This window comes from Olea europaea, chromosome 12 (assembly GCF_002742605.1).
Source record: "Olea europaea var. sylvestris chromosome 12, O_europaea_v1, whole genome shotgun sequence".
Classification (NCBI taxonomy): Eukaryota; Viridiplantae; Streptophyta; class Magnoliopsida; order Lamiales; family Oleaceae; genus Olea; species Olea europaea.
The window spans coordinates 8,518,412-8,536,020 of record NC_036248.1 but is presented as its reverse complement, the minus strand read 5'-3'; the positions used below and the strand labels follow the sequence as shown (position 1 = coordinate 8,536,020).

At 34.2% G+C, this 17,609-nt stretch overlaps 2 protein-coding genes across 2 annotated transcripts in view; both read left to right on the top strand.

Moving 5' to 3' along the window:
• LOC111406533 (LRR receptor-like serine/threonine-protein kinase FLS2) overlaps window positions 1–1,036 on the top strand; it is a 2,231-nt gene extending 1,195 nt beyond the window's left edge. Inside the window, exon 3 of the mRNA XM_023035942.1 lies at window positions 38–1,036. Within this exon, the coding sequence (XP_022891710.1) occupies window positions 38–1,036 (999 nt within the window). The remainder of the gene's footprint in view (window positions 1–37) is intronic.
• A 219-nt stretch (window positions 1,037–1,255) lies between these two features.
• LOC111406532 (probable LRR receptor-like serine/threonine-protein kinase At4g36180) lies at window positions 1,256–3,782 on the top strand. The gene is made up of 5 exons (XM_023035941.1): window positions 1,256–1,843; window positions 1,900–2,145; window positions 2,394–2,790; window positions 2,891–3,574; window positions 3,670–3,782. The coding sequence occupies exons 1-5, from the start codon at window positions 1,256–1,258 to the stop codon at window positions 3,780–3,782; spliced, it is 2,028 nt and encodes a 675-aa protein (XP_022891709.1).
• Window positions 3,783–17,609: the final 13,827 nt, after the last annotated feature.

Genomic DNA, 17,609 nt, shown 5'->3' with positions numbered 1-17,609 from the left:
ATATCTTGACCTCTCGAATAACTTACTTTCTGGACAGCTTCTGGATTGTTTTGCAAACCTGCGAAATTTGTTTTATCTTAATCTAGCGCATAATAATTTCTCTGGAAAGATCCCATCAATAAATGTCACCTCATCATTGCACTTACAAAACAATAGTTTCACTGGAGAAATTCCAACATTTTTGAGAAATTGTACTTCCTTGACTTTTATTGATCTTTCCCAAAATAAGTTGATTGGTAATATACCTATATGGGTGGGAGATACTTGGACTTATTTGGTCTTTCTGAGTCTCAGGTCCAATGAGTTCTTTGGTAGTATTCCTTCCAATTTGTGTCGTCTTGCAGACTTACAAGTGTTGGACCTCTCTTTAAACAAGATTTCTGGTGGTATACCAAAATGCTTAAACAATCTCACTGCTATGATTCAAGTGGATTCTGAGTTTGACAGGGCATTTTTTCTTCCATACGAAGGAGGATTTGAGAGTGCATTTGTAACATGGAAAGGAAAGGAGGCCGAGTACATAAATACTCTTAAGCTGGTGAAACTCATTGATCTTTCGAGCAACAATTTAGTAGGTGACGTTCCCGTGGAAATTACAAGTCTTGTAACATTAGTTGGATTGAACCTTTCAAGAAACAACCTATCTGGATTCCTTCCTCTTAATATTGAACGATTAAGGTCTTTGGATTTTCTTGATTTTTCAAGAAACCACTTCTCTGGTGGTATTCCCATTGGTGTTTCTCAATTGGATGAACTTGGAGTGTTAGATTTGTCGTACAACAACTTGTCTGGCAAAATTCCACAAAGCATTCATTTACAAACTTTCAATGCTTCTGCATTCGAGGAAAACCATGAACTTTGTGGCCTTCCACTTGCAAAAGCTTGTCCAGAAGATGAAATTGCTCAAGTTCCAAAGATCAGTTATAATGTTGATAATGAATTGGTTGCTTGTAAAGATAGCCATTTACAAAATCCGTCTCAGAGAAGCACCCAAATTTGTAAAATTTTAGCTTGTGCGATATTGTCTACTATCTAACTTTTGCAATGCCAAAAAGTTAGATGCTATTATTTTACCACTATATCTAATTTTATTCTATAGTAAGTTGTATTAGATCTAATACATATGTGTGTTAATAAAATATTTGTTTATAAGCTTTGGTATATAAGCTCGTAAAATATCAATTAGATCATTTGTCAGTTATTTCCACTACGGGCACCACACCCAAACTCTCCCATTCCAATATCCTTAGGGAATATGAGTAGTTTAACGTCTTTATATTTATATGGTAACCAACTCACAGGGAAAGTGCCTTGTCGTGCATCATCTTCCTCCTTAACAGACTTAGATCTTTTTGGTAATATTTTTAATGGTACCATTACCCAATGCATAGGAAGCCTTTCCAAACTCAAATATTTGTATCTTGGTTCAAAAAACTTTGAAGACATAATCATTGAATCCCGTTTCTCTAATCTTTCTCAATTACAAGAGTTATACTTATCTTCCAACCCAGGCATCTCCTTCAATATCAGTTTAGGATGGAATCTTCCTTTTCAACTGACATATGTATCTTTAGCGGACTGCAAAGTGGGTCTACATTTTCCCACATGGCTTAGAACACAAACGAGATTAGAGGATCTTGATATCTCTAATGCTGAAATTTCAGGCACCTTCCCTGATTGTTTTTGGGAGTCAAGTCCAAAATTATGGATTTTAAATGTATCACATAACAATTTTCTTGGTGTCCTTCCAGATTTGTCACTAAAGTTCTCTACTTTTGATTCGATAGATCTGAGCTTTAATCATTTCGGTGGTTCTTTACCAATTTTGCCTCTGAATGGATATGTAGTTTAAAGTCTTTATATTTACAAGTTGAGATTCCAATATCCTTGGGGAATCAGTTTAATGTCTTATATTTACTTGATAACCAACTCAAAGGGAAAGTGCCTTGTCCTACATTATCTTCCTCGTTAACAGACTTGGTTTTTTCTTATAATATGTTTAATGGTACCATTACCCAATGCATAGGAAGCCTTTCCAAACTCGAAGCTTTGTTTCTTCGTTCAAACAACTTTGAAGACATAATCACTGAATCTCATTTCTTTAATCTTTCCAATTACAAGAGTTGTACTTGTCTTCCAACCCAGGCATCTCCTTCAATATCAGTTTAGGATGGAATCCTCCTTTTCAAATGACACGTGTATCTTTAGTGGACTACTAAGTGGGTCCACATTTTCCCACATGGCTTAGAACACAAACAAGATTAAAGGATCTTGATATCTCTAATGCTGAAATTTCAGGCAACTTTCCCGATTGGTTTTGGGAGTTAAGTCCAAAATTATGGAGTCTAAATGTATCACATAATAATTTTTGTGGTGTCCTTCCGGATTTTTAGCTAAAGTTCTCTACTTTTGATTCGATAGATCTGAGCTTTAATCATTTCAATGGTTCATTACCAATTTTGCCTCCGAATGGATCTGTAGTGGATTTATCGAGTAACAAATTTTATGGGTCAATTATCAATTTATACAATGAAACTGATTGCTATTGGGAATATCTTGATCTCTCGAATAACTTACTCTCTGGACAGCTTCCAAATTGTTTTTCAAGCCTACCATATTTCAAGCGCGTAAACAGTTTCACCGGAGAAATTCCAACGTCGTTGAGGAATTGTACTTCCTTGACTTTTATTGATCTTTCCCAAAATAAGTTGATTGGTAATATACCTATATGGATGGGAGATACTTGGACTAAATTGGTCTTCCTCAGTCTTAGGTCCAATGAGTTCTTTGGTGATATTCCTTTAAGTGTTGGACTTTTCTTTAAACAAGATTTCTAGTGTCATACGAAAATGCCTAAACAATCTCACTGCTATAATTCAAGTGGATTCAGAGTTTGATAGGGCATTTCATCTTCTATACTATGGAGGCTTCGAGAGTGCATTTGTAACATGGAAAGGAAAGGAGGCCGAGTACATAAATACTCTTAATTTGGTCAAACTCGCTGATCTTTCAAGCAACAATTTAGTAGGTGATGTTCCTAATGAAATTACCAGTCTTGTAATGGTAGTTGGATTGAACCTTTCAATAAATAACCTATGTCGATTCCTTCCTACAAATATTGAACGACTAAGGACTTTGGATTTTCTTGATTTTTCGAGAAACCGTTTCTCTGGTGGTATTCCTACTAGTGTTTCTCAGTTAAATCAACCTAGAGTGTTATATTTGTCATACAATAACTTCGTGGGCAAAATTTCACAAAGCATTCATTTACAAACTTTCAATGCTTTTGCATTCGAGGGAAATCTTGTACTTTGTGGCCTTCCACTTACAAAAGCTTGTCCAGGAGATGAAATTTCTCAAATCCCAAAGACCAATGATAATGCTAATGGGATGAAAACCCCAAAAGATGAGGACAACCTTATCAATGATGGATTTTACATTAGTATGGCAATTGGTTTTATTTTTGGATTTTGGGGAGTGTGTGGAACTTTAATGTGCAATAACTCGTGGAGCATTGCATTTTTCAAGTTGTGGAATAGCGTAATGGATTGGTTGTCCTTAAAGATAGCTATCAGTAAAATTTGACTCAAAGAAGCATATCACGAATTTGTAAAATTTTAGCACGTGTGATATTGTCTATAGCTAACCTTTACAATGCCTAACTCTCAGATGTGCTTGCTTTTCAATTGTATCTAGTTGTATTACATTTACAGTTGTACGATGTAATACATATACGTGCTAAGGAAATATTTGTGTATTTTGTGAATCCTTGTAATTTATGAGTTCATAGTTCAATATGTATTCATCATATGATTAACCAATAAAACATAATATAAAAGAACGGATATAACACTGAAAATAGTGAGCATAATATAAAAGAATGGATATGCCAAATCAAATGGATGTGTGATATATTTGTTTGGTACAGAGAAGTAGACCAGATTGAATTAAAGTAAAATAACTGAATAATGCAACCAATATTGTGTCTAATGTAGTAGTTCTTTAACCTTTAATGTTCATTGCTTCTTTTGACAAAGAAAAAAAAAACAAAACACCACACACACACACACACACACACGCAAACTATGAGTAAATAGAATACCATAAAAATAGGTTTCCAAAAAAAACATTTAAATAAATCTCTAGTTAACTTGGTTTCAAATCTCAATGTTAGACAACTAAATGCACAACACTACTTGTTAATGGAAAAATCAATTACGGAGATTCAATTTATCAAATTAGACATAATTTGAATACTACCAATATTTGGTTGTTTCTAATGGTGAATACATTTTTCCAAAATCGACTCGATGAAATACAAAAATTCATGAATAACATCTTACCACAGAGAAAATAAAGATAGCCCCAATAACAATTCTAAAAAATTGGAGTATGTTCTCAAGAACAAATGTAGCATGTTCGTTAAGAATCTAATGGTCAAATAATTCGACTCCACTGAGAGTCTGGGATCTAAGTTATATATGTTGATTTCATGAGAACAAGCACCATTCCTTTTCCACACCAAATCCACATTGCAAGTGCTTCTGTTTCAAGTTCCTAAAGCCCTACTAATAACACTAATGAGGTCAAATAAATATTTTCTTGATAAAATGCCTCTACATATAACACTGAAATTTTCAATTTTGTTTTAAAAGAAAGAAACCAGGCCAATGATTTTTATTGCTTGATGAAATGAGAAGCATGGAGATAGGGGAGGCATGGACAACAATGCATTTAAGACTCTCAAAGTACGCAATCTCCAATAATCTCCAGATAACCTCATCAAAGTTCAACAACCCATCAACTCTCTCCCTTCAACCCAGTTATGGTTTTTGTGTTGTGGGTCTGTGTACAATTAAAGCAATTGAAACATTTTGCTTTGACAATGTCAACATAGAAAAATTTAAGTAAATGACTTGAGTTTATTTGAGCTTTCTCCATGAAAGTATGAACTGCAAATTCTTTCAAACTCTACAATAATTCATTCTTTGTTTTCCAATTGAAGACCATGTCAAAGATTGAATATAGGACGAGAACAAATCACCGTTTGGATGTGGGTTCAGATGAACTTGACACTCTTGATTCTTAGTTTCTAAAAATGTTACTAAACAAGAAAAGCAAGAAATGAGTAAGGTATTGAACAGCTAAATTATCACACAATATGGACACTTGCATGAAGTAAAGAAACAATCTTAAATAAGTATGCCGGGCATAACGTATATCTCCATGAAACGACACAACTCAAGACTCTGCAAATGAATGTAAATAAAGAAAAAGATAAGTTTACTTGCCTAGATAAAAGATAAATAAAAATCATTGTGCCTCCACAAAGAAAGGGATGCATATAAATTTTATTGAACACAATTTTTTAAAATATTTACAAACCAATTAATTGTCCATCCATTGCTCTCCAATTACACAAATTAATACACAATATTTTAATTGAACAATTAAATACAATAAACACATAAAATTAAATATAACCACATAGTAATTCAAAAGGTAATTAACACTCCAAAAACTTATTGTCTAAAAAATAAATATTTAAACCTACCAGGAGACTGTATAATCAACAAATAAATCAGGTTTCAAAAATTGTACATTTATTAACAATGACAAAACTTGAATTTGCATTTATGTTCTTTGAAAAGACAACGAAAAGCATCTTCAAGTCAAGCTATAAATCAATAGTATGAATATGTTTTCTATTTGCACAAGAGTATTGACTATTCTGAGATTGAAATATTCATATGCTTGATATATCAGATCAAAAGCTTTAGTATGGAATTATGAATTTATAGATACTTCGATGTGAAAACCTCACCAATTGTTAAGCAGGTTTACAACTCACACAAAACATCCTGACAAGTAATAGAATAGTCATTTATACTATTTGAACAAATTATATAATCACGAGGAAAAGAAAGTGTAACAATTAAGTTTTAACTGAGATTAACAATCCCATTTTTCAAATTTAGAAAGAGACAATGAATGGGTAATTATGAATATGTGGTTGAAAGTAATAACTAAAAAAAAAATCTATAGAATGTATACAAATATAAGCTAAATTTGGCCGGTGAACGAAATAGAAAAGAAAATCTAGAAATCAATACAACGACATTTTGTGTAGAAGGGTGCCAAATTTTTTTTAAAAATGCATCATTATTACATCACTAAAGCGAGTCATTTTTGTTGAAACTATCAACAATTGTACTTTGAAATTGAAGTAGGGTTTTAAGTTTTATCTTCAAATATGCCTGTTTTATAAATCTAGTATTTTTCTAATAAAAAGGGAACATTTATGTCTAATAGATTAAAAATGTTGAAGTTAAATTCAAATAAAAATATACGTCACATACAATTTATCTAAAATTTTATATTTACATGACTTAGGACAAAGTGCAAGTGATTTTAGTGGTGGCAGTGAGTCAAACATCTTTCTAGATCAAGCTCACATTTAAATGAGCTTAGAGTTTAGCCAAGCTTGATTTGTAGCTCGACGAGCAGAATTGAGCGTTCATTGGCCTACCATGAGGTGGACCTCATTTAAAAGAGGGAGTATATATATTTTAAGTTGCATTTAATTTTTTTACAAAGTTTTGTATACTCTCTCTCTCTCTCTCTCTCTAGGCTCATGGTTCGAGTGCGCCTAACCTCTATGCACAATTCATTTACCAATGACTAAGCATGTTTCCAAGGGCTTAGCTCATTGGCATCCTATGGGCCTGCTCGAGAGTTTTATTTTTACCCGTTTTGGGTAGTACCATTTATGAAGGATTTAAAAAATCGGTGTTTGCTATTTTTATTATTATTATTATTATTATTATTTTTTGCACCGATTTAACCATCCAAAATTGGTATAGTGAAAATTTGACCATTTCGCTCAATTTACAAAATCGATGGATTTTAACCACTTCTCAAATTCTCTTCAAATTTTACACTCTACAAAATAATTATTTCAACTAATATATTTTGTTCAAAACTAACTTGTAAGAAAATTTGAACATTTCTCCCAATTCACAAAATCAATGAATTTTGACCATTTCTTATATTTTCTTCTAATTTTACCCTCTATAAAATAATTATTTCAACTAATATATTTTGTTCAAAACTAACTTGTAAATACATTAACTAAAAAAATATTTATAAGTAAAGAATTACTTATAAAATAAAATAAAAATTGAAAAAATTTATTTATAAAGTAAACTTTCAAAACCGTAAGATAATAAACTCCCTTTTTTTTAAAAAAATCACTTTAAAAATAATTAACCCCATTTATTTAAAATTTAAAAATACATATATAAAAAATTACTTTATGGTTTATTTTCTAAATTTAATATCCGTTTGATACATTTATAAATAATTTATTAATAGTAATAGGAAAAAGAATAGTTTTGATTCATAGGAAATGTATTGACAATAGAAAAGAATAGCAAGAAAAAGGAAGAAATCGGAGGAGAATTAGAAATTCAAGGGGAAAGGGGAAAAGGGAGACGCCACAACCAATTTCAATTCATCATAATCATCAAAACTAATGAAATTACATGGCAAATTAGATTTAAATAGTCAAAACAAAACCCTACCTAAAGCGGGTTTGGGTCAATACAAGCCCAATTACATAAATAAGAATTTCAAAACATAAATAAAGTCCAACTAAAAAAAATAAAAAGTAAATGTCCTCATCAACTCTCCCAGGATGGGAGAAAACTCGTCCTTATCGAGTGGATAGATCACAAAAGCTACAATCAAGCTGATACTCCAAATGCTTTAACTCATCACGGTGGACGATCTTTTTGACAAACCAAGTATCAAAACTCCAAACAATTTGACCCCTATTAGTTGGCACCTCTCTCTTGGAATCCATGTACAGTTCAAATCAGGTAGAACGACCCAACAAGCAAAGAAATGCTGAATCTTGCTATCATTGGTCAATAAAACATGTTCATTTAAAATAACATCAATTTTATCTTTATATGCTGTAATAGATGATATTGAAGTAAAAATATCAACAAAGTCAAGTTGGGGGTCTACAAAGCTAAGTAGAAAATGATCATCAAAAGAAATAAAATGGTGTTTGTAAGTAATGAAGTCCTCAATATTTAAAGTGGGGCAGTAGCCAAAATGTGATGAGAGATCAATGACATATGTATTTGGACCAGCATGCTTTATTAAAAGGATCAACACTACATGCTTGCAATATAACATAATCTCTAATATTAAATTCAAAATTTCGCGTATACAAATCAGCTTGAAGTTTATATAATGCATTACTTGCTTCAAATTGTTTATTGATCTCAATATGCAAATCATGAAGATGATAGATAAATGCTTCAGCTGACAACGGCACACTAACATTCAGAGACATGAGAATAAGATCTAACAACCACCTAGACACATAACTATGAACAACTTCAAATGAATTTAGACCTAGAGATCAATTTACGAAATTCTTATCTGTAGTGGAGAATTTTGATTTAATGCTAATCATAGGCAACTGGGTTCTCCAAAAGTGACTAGTAAAATCATGGGATAAGTATCTAGAGTCTCAGGAATAGTCTTGATGCCACCTAAGGAGGTGTCCTCACTATCACCATCAAAATCTTCAAGTTTAGGTTCATATACTAGATCTTTTAACGACTTTTCTATTACATCCTTTCGTTCGTCTATGACTAAGACTCGGTTAGGACATTTGGAAGAGATGTGGCCAAAGTTCGTATAGCTAATGCATAACAAGTGAGAAGTCCTTGAAGTTTCAAAAATTTTACCCTTATTTTCTAAGATTGGAGGAACATTAGATGTGAGAGGTCTTAGAAGGGACTTAACCGGAGGAAGTTGAGCCAATAAAATAAAAGAATGGTTGTCAATACGCTTTCTATATGGAGAAGGGGCCTTGGACTATCACAACCTTTACACTTATTTTTTCAAATGGAAGGAATACTAGACGGAGAAGGCTTTATGACAGACTCATGTTGAGGTGACGCTAATGACATGGGTGAACGATGGTAGTCACACTTTTCATATGGAGTACTAATAGTCAACTCATAATCTCTGGCTAAAGAATAAGTGTGATCAAAAGTAGTGACACCTCGAAAGAAAAACTCACGCCTAAGATCATCTCTTAGACCTTGGCTAAACCTACTCAAAGTCGTGGTCTCATCCTCAATCACATGACATTGGGTTTGAAATTTCTCAAATTATGTAATATACTCAGTCACTAATCGAATCCCTTGTTTAAGAACAGTCCATTGAGTAAAAACTTCAAAATCTAAGCAACCATCAAAAGTAGGAATATCTAATTTAATGCTTCTAAAGAAACTCTCCTTAAGATGAGAAAGTGAATGAGTACTGTGACAATTACAACATCATTCTCGCTCACGAACCTGATCCCTATCCCTACGATCGTGTCGAAAGCATTTTTGATCACTCTGTCGATGATGATATTGTCTATTATGAATCACTTTAGATTTATGAACGTCATTCAAATGAGGGATTTGCTTAAAATGGCTCATTTTAGCAGCTATGTTCTTTCTCTCCTCACGAGTAGCAGCTATATCGGATTGGACAGTCACTAATTGAGTTTGAAACTGTTGTTGATTAGTGACAAGTTCAGCTAATTGTCATGATAGTGCATCAAATTGGGAAGGATCCATGTTTAGGTACTGAAATTAGGAGTGAAAAGATGTTAGCAGCTAAATGAAATGCAATAGAGAGATCAATGAACAATAAATGCAAGCAATGAAAAATAACTTGAACCATTTTTTTAATTTTAAATATTGGGATTAAATAAATCCAAAGCAAGCTAATACTGCTGGTACATGTAAAATAGCAAAGCAAGGGTCAACATATTAGTCAAATTCTCCAATCAATTTAGGTGGAGAACAACGAAAGTCAATTCGGTCACTGATGTCAATTCGATCATTGGTTTCGACCAAGTGGGGCTTAAGGGTAAAATTATCACATTAATAGCAACACAAATAAATTAAACTACGCAATTTCAAAATGAAGTAGTAGTATAAAACAATGACAGATAAGAACAGTGACCCCTGTAGTCGGGTCGGCCTGATTTGTAGAAGTAATAGTCTCCGATGTATGAAGTGCACGTACAATCAACTCTCTAAAAATTAGCCCCAATAACTTATCCCTTAATGTTCATGCAGTGGTTCCCAAGGTATGAGCAGATATTACTCAAGGCACTGATAAGCAAAACTCAATGACATCACTAATATTAAAAGGATTTCAATGGGAGATTTACGTAGGGGATAGAGGTTAGATGCGGACATAGGCAGAAAAGGTTTTATAATTTCCATTGGACTAGGTTTATGAGTGGTAAGTTGTCTTATCTGGTGGAGATACGGTAGCATTGAAATCTTAGTTGGATTGTTTATTTTACTGCATTTTCAATTCGAATTGTTGGTGATTATGAACATTGGTAATTTCTTGAACGATATATACACAACAATAACTCAATGTTATATTTCACAATCAGACCGAAGCAATCTTGTCCCCTTCTCATATTTGCTAAATACTACTTCATCTGAGCTGTCATATACATAAACTTACAACTGGACTATATTTTGGTCAAAACATCTGCGAAAGTAGACATAAACATAATGAAGCTGGTGAAAAAGCTAACACACTTTGTCCATATAAATTTATCAATCCAAATCATTTACCTTTTCATAAAGGTAACACCATTTACCTATATAGATTTATTAGTATGCCCACTTACCATTTCTACTGGTGAACACATTTCTACCACTGCTAGGATTCTTTTGACTTGTTCTGTATCGGTTACTCAAACTATTTTCAAATTATTACTATTGTCTAGCATTTTCTTAATTTATCTATTGGTCATTTTGATAATTAATACCAAGTGATGGTATAGTTACACATTTATCATTTACTCCCCTTTCAAATATCAATTAATTTAATAAGGCAAAACTTTTCCATGGAATAAATAATCGAGTCCAATTATTTATGAAGGCTCAGTAACGTTCATCTTCATGGCGCCCTTCAACATCCAGAAGTATGTTGATTTTCTTTAGGATTTTTCATTCTTTTGTTGGAAAAAATAACTAGTTACAGTAGTGATCAGAACAATATAATGCAAAAATATAAAACTTATCGTCCGATCGAGTCTCGTGACAGCACGATGTCCTAAAGTGAAATTGCCCGTCAATAATTGCTGCGACCTCCGTGGACAATCACTCCCAAGATACAACGATCGTAAATCACTTTTGCAGCAATCACGAATGATTTTTCTAGAACTCTCAATTGTACTCCAGAACAAATGTAAAAATTCGAATTTTAAGAAATTCAGAATATGAAAAGGATGATTGACGCAAGATGATTTTTCTATTTTCTTTTGTGTGTGTTTTTCCCAAAACGAGATATGGGTTTATATAGGCAAGATGGAAGTAACAGTCTTCACCATGTTAATGCAGAATTTTTAATGACTGAGTAGTGGGTGTTTTAATGACTGTTAGTGGGTTGTTACAAAAGCAAACAGTTAGAAAATACTGGCTAGTTTTACCCATTAAATAATAATAAAAAAACAATTTATTTTAGTCAAGGAAGCCCAAGAGCCCAAGGCCTCAATTAAGACATTTTAATATCTGAGTGGGAAGTAACTCGAACCCCTGACGTCCCACACAAATGTCACATTTCCCACCATTTTGGCACTTTATCTAATTTGATTATTTCTTTCACATTTTATATTTATACCATAAATATATAACAATCCCCTACATGAAATAAATAAGATAAATGAAAATATTACTCTGGAGTACGGTAGAAATCATGCAGGCTTAGGTGTCTATCGACTTGAACCTTGGCTTTGTATATTCTATCGAGCTTACTAACTATAGAGTGAACTATGTCTTGAACTCTACAATTATAGTTGCAAACTGAGACAATAGAACATACACATGATTTCTAGAACAGTCATTGAGTTCTCGCGGTTGTGTTCATTTCGGCCGTGAACTTTCCCAGTTTCTTCGAGTGCTCTAGAGAATTCGCCTCAATTCTCGTAGGAAGCGGCCCCACTTCCACACTCAAATAGGTGCTACTATCAAGGGTGCACTGTATTTAAACACCCCACTGAATATCAACTATAGTAAGCATTAAGAGCATTAGCTCATCCTCTAATCAATACAGTTAGTACTACGCATCATAGGGAGGGGTTTGGAATAAATCCAATGTAGTACCCCCACAGACCACTCCAATAACTTTGTTGTCCCATTGAACCTTGACCATGGGATCTCCAATTGCAAGGTTGGGTTTCCATTATAGGTGATCTAATAAATAATAGGCTTTAGCCCCATCCCCCTCGATTTTTGTTAAATTAGCTCTCTAGCCAATCCTTTGGTTAATGGGTCAGTAATGTTATCACTTGACTTCACATAGTCAATAGCTATAATCCCATCCTTAAGCAGCTGACGCACAGTATTATGCCTTCTACAAATATGTCTAGACTTTCTATTGTAGGATGAATTTTGAGCTCTTGAGATAGCTGCTTGACTGTCACAATGTATTGAAATAGTTGGAAATGGTTTAGACCACAAAGGAACATCCATAAGAAAATTTCTTAACCATTCAGCCTCCTCACCTGCCTTATCTAAAGCTATGAACTCAGATTCCATAATAGATCTAGCAATGCAGGTTTGCTTAGTGGATTTTCAGGAGACAGCTCCGCCTGCTAATGTAAATACATATCCACTTGTAGATTTACTTTCATTGGTATCGAAAATCCAATTAGCATCACAATATCCCTCAAGTATAGCAGGGAATTTGGTATAATGTATCCCTCAGTTTAGAGTGTATCTCAAATACCTCAAGACTCGAATGAGAGCATCCCAATGTTCATTGTTAGGATTACTAGTATACCTGCTAAGTCTACCGACAGCATATGCTATATCAGGTCTTGTACAGTTCATGAGATACATGAGACTGCCGATTACTTTAGCATACTCTAAAGCAGAAACACTAGAACCTAAATGTTTTCTCAAATGACGGCTTGCATCATAAGGTGTTTTAACAGGAATACAGTTGTATTGATTAAACTTCTTAAGCATCTTTTCTACATAATGTGATTGGGTCAAAATAATTCCTTCTAAATGTTTTACTATTTTGATTCCTAGAATAACATCAGCAACACCCAAATCTTTCATTTCAAAGTGCTTGTTCAGAAACTGCTTAGTTTTATTAACCACACCTAAACTAGTTCCCATAATCAGCATATCATCAACATATAAGCAAATTATCACACCACAATTATTTTCAAATTTGCTATATATGCATTTATCTGCTTCATTTATCACATAACCACTTGATGTCAAAACTGTATCAAATTTTTCGTGCCGTTGCTTGGGAGATTGTTTAAGGCCATAAAGGGATTTTTTAAGTCTACATACTTTATCCTCAAGGCCTTCTACAACAAATCCTTCAGGCTGGTCCATATAAATCTCCTCTTCTAAGTCTCCATTTAAAAATGCAGTCTTGACATCCATTTGATGTATAATAAGATCATATAGTGAGGCAATTACAATTAACATCCTAATCGAGGTAATCTTAGTAACGGGTGAATAAGTATCAAAGAAGTCAACTCCTTCTTTTTGTTTATAGCCTTTAGCTACAAGTCTTGCTTTATACTTATCAATTGAACTATCAGGTTTAAGTTTTTTCTTAAACAACCATCTACACCCAATTGTCTTACATCCCTGAGGTAAGTCAACTAACTCCCAAGTATTATTAGACATAATTGAATCATGTTCAAAGGCCTTTGTTCTGTTTCAACAATGTTTGCTCCAAGTTGGTCGATAGGTTTCCTTTCATTTTTCCTATTGTCTTTGTCAATTCTCAAGCGGACGATCAATACTTCCAAATTCATCTCCTTACGTTTGTGCTTGAGATAGTTCTTGAAATCTCTCCACATAGGAGGGAGTTTCTCGATGATGGCAGCCACTTGAAAGGGTTCACTTAGTTCCATCTTTTTGGCATGTATCTCGTGCAAGAGGACTTGAATTTCTTGCACTTGGCTTATCACAGTTTTGTTATCTACCATTTTGTAGTCCAAAAACTTGCCCACAATGAACTTCTTGATTCCGACATCCTTGGTCTTGTATTTATTTTCCAAAAAATCCAACAATTCCTTGGCCGAGTTTTTAGAACTATACACCCCATATAGTATATTGTCCAACCCATTCAAAATGTAGTTTTTGCATAGAAAGTTCGAGTGCTTCCATGCATCCAATACAATAATCGACTCACGATTATTTTCTCCCTCTTGTACGGATGGCGCGGTCTCTTTTAAAAACTTTGCCAAATTGAGGGTAGTGAGATAGAATAACATCTTTTGTTGCCATCTTTTAAAATCCACGCCACTAAATTTTTCTAGTTTTTCACCATGGGGGATTGAAGTGTCTATAGCCATAGGGGTAACCATGTTTGTACCATTTTGACTTGAAGCCTCTACAGTACTCATATGTGTTACAAAAACTGTAGATTATCACAACGCAAAGTATGGGAAAGGAACAGTGCACAAAGACTATTCCAAAATGAAGAACAAAGTATGGGTTAAACCAAAACAACCACCGACAAATAGTGTCTTAAGATTGTTGGTTCCGGGTTTTATGTGAGCGGTATAATGGTTGTTGATTTTTGTATCAAAACAAATTAATGTTTACCCTGCAGGAGCGTGATCAACCTATCGATATGTGAACTTGAAAGTGTAGTACAAACCCACAAAATCAAGGTATCAAAATGAAACAAGAAAAGGAGAAGAAAAAGGAATGAAATCCGAGGCAAGTGATGGCACATTTTCCTTAAGACAATATTGCCCCGCTATGGTGCTCACGGTTGACGGCACTTGTCTCCCAAGATACAACGGATGTTTAATCTTGTAGTAGCAGCACTTCACACCACAAGAACCGACAAATCGACGAAATTTTCCCCAAGGGATTTTATGCGAGAGAGAGAGAGAGAGAGAGAGAGAGATTTTGTAAGAGAAGAAGAATGCTCAATGCAAAATATAAGTTGGTGTACCCTTAAGGACGTCCAAAGGGTCCTATTTATAGAGGAAGAAGCTGTGTAGATGAAGTGGTGTGGGCCAAATCGTGCAATCTTTCGAATAGTTGTAACATTCCATCTTCGCTAGCTTTTCGCTCGAGGAGCGCTTCAAAAATCAGAGCAGAACATACTTCCCTCACTTTTCCCTCGAATTTCGCTCGAGCGAACATCGAGCGACAGTGTATTTTAGCCCTTTTCCACTGTATTTTCGTCCAATCTTTGGACCTCAATTTCTCATTCACCTGGAATTGGTTTCTAATGTTCAAATATACTACGATCATCTACTCGGCGAGTAGAACAAGTTGGCCTTTTTACTTTTATAATTTGGCCATTGGATCAAGTCCGAATATTCGGCCAAAATTGACACATTAGTCACACTTTTCGATTTCAATTTTTACTTAACCAATTTCCGATCTTTCATGTTAATTTGGAAACCAATTTCCAACAGTTAGAAGACTTAACTGATGCCTCTACGACTCAGGCAGAAAAGAAGGAGTTGGATTCCCGTTCAATATATATTGGTAATGTGAGTTTCTGAATGCCCTTCTTAATTCTGTTAATTTTATTCCTTGTCATTGCAATTTATGTTGCGTTAGTTTCAAGAATAAGCATGCTTGTTGTCAACTCTTTGTTAATTAGACAATCCCAACGTTTTAAGATCAGGCCCAATAAATAGTTCTCTAATTCTATTGATTTGGAAATGGGATACCTTTTATCAAATTGTATACTTTGGCTTCCTTTATCCATGAATTGATCTTTTCTCATTTTTCCTTCATTCAGAGATAGACAAGAACTTTCTAAAATCCTACTGTGGAAACATTTATATTTTAGTGTTGAACTACTAATTGTTAGTAGTCAATTTTAAATATATATTTTTAACAAACAATCTTATTTTTAATGACGTGAAAGATACCTCTTAAAATATAGGATAAATTTCAGAAGCCTCCCCTAAGTATATGACAAATACAGTTCTACCTATTCAGTTTTCAAAATTAAGAATACTCCCTTATCTACGACTCGAAACCACAAACAATATTGGAATTTTTAAATTGAAAAATAAATTTAATATTTTTTATGTAATTATACCTTCATTTATTAAAAGTGTTCTTGTACGTGGTCTTCTGTATTAGTAAATCTTATGAATGTATTGTAAATGAGAAGATAATTAATTTACATTAAATTAATGTGATTGGAGCTATAAATTGTTAATACAAGATACTATTGTCAACATTCAAAAAGAATTTTAAAAATTAAATTTAGAAGGGGGGGGGGGGAAGCTTTAAAATTGAACTAATGTTGTGAGGAGTATTTTTGGTGCTTGATAGTTCATTCCCTTAAAAATGCATAGAAATAGTGAAAGGAGGAATAAAATGTTCGGATGTGCTACCTGCACAAGCTCTTTTGCGCAGAGCCTATACAGGTGCACACACATGGGGATGGACCCCACACATGGGGTCCACCCCCATGTAAGAGCCCCTATACAGACCCCGTGCAAAGGGCCCGTGCAGGAGGCTTTTTCCTAAAATGTTACTGTTGCGGAAGCTCTCTCAAAAATATCTTCAAACGGTGGTTTTTGAGGCTCAGTCCAACGCACCTTTCTCAACCAACAAACAGTCAAATCGGCTCCAAACCACAACCAATTGATTCACCTTGGTTGCTATGCAATCTTACCCACATAAGACAAGAAAGGATGATGATTTATGGCCACAAAGGCTAGGAGAAGACACCACAAAGGTATACTATGAAAGAACCATCAATTGCACACGTTATACAAGCGTTCTAGACACTTCTGAACACCTTTTTCTCACACAAAAAGGGGGCAGTCGGGATTCACTATTTCTTCTCTCAAAATCACACAAAACATCATATGAAAGTGGTTAGGGTTATAGCCAAATATATACTCTAGGGTTAGGCTTTAAGTTGGGCCATTAAAGGGGTAAACGGACCAAGATACAAGCCATCCATAAGGAATACAATTGGGCCGACTGTAGCTCATTGACTTAGTTGTTGGACTTATTTCATTCATCAGCCTATGCCTATGAAATAATATTAACCCATGTTAGCATCATAACCCGGGATTTATTGGGTATAAAAAACCCAACAAATCTCAACCTTGATGCCCAATAAATCTGCAAACAATCAAAACACGCAGTTAACACTTGCATAATTAAGGTAGCCAATAAAATTGGATCACAGACCTTACCTCGTGTTTCCAACTTGAAACACATACGATACATGCTCCATGTACTCACTGAGGCTAAGGTAAAAAACACTCAAGTAGAAGCAAATATTTAACAGCAAACAATCAAGAGCAAATACACATGCGATGACGATATATTATAGGATAACACACACAGATCTTTTCAGAAACACGTTCATATAGAACCATAGATTAACACCAAGTCAATCAAATCACGGTCAACCACATATGCGACACATGCATAAATGACCCTAAGAAAAGATCTCACCACACTTATCATATCCCATTCCATGTTGCTCACACCTCGAGAATACATATCTCCTCTCATCGCCCACCAAGCTCA

Coding starts and splice junctions, on each gene's coding strand:
- LOC111406532 (XM_023035941.1), top strand. CDS start 1,256: ATGAGTAGTTTAACGTCTTTATATTTATATGGTAACCAACTCACAGGG. Junction 1,844..1,899: donor TTTTGCCTCTGAATGGATAT/GTAGTTTAAAGT, acceptor TTGGGGAATCAG/TTTAATGTCTTATATTTACT. Junction 2,791..2,890: donor TAGGTCCAATGAGTTCTTTG/GTGATATTCCTT, acceptor AAGTGGATTCAG/AGTTTGATAGGGCATTTCAT.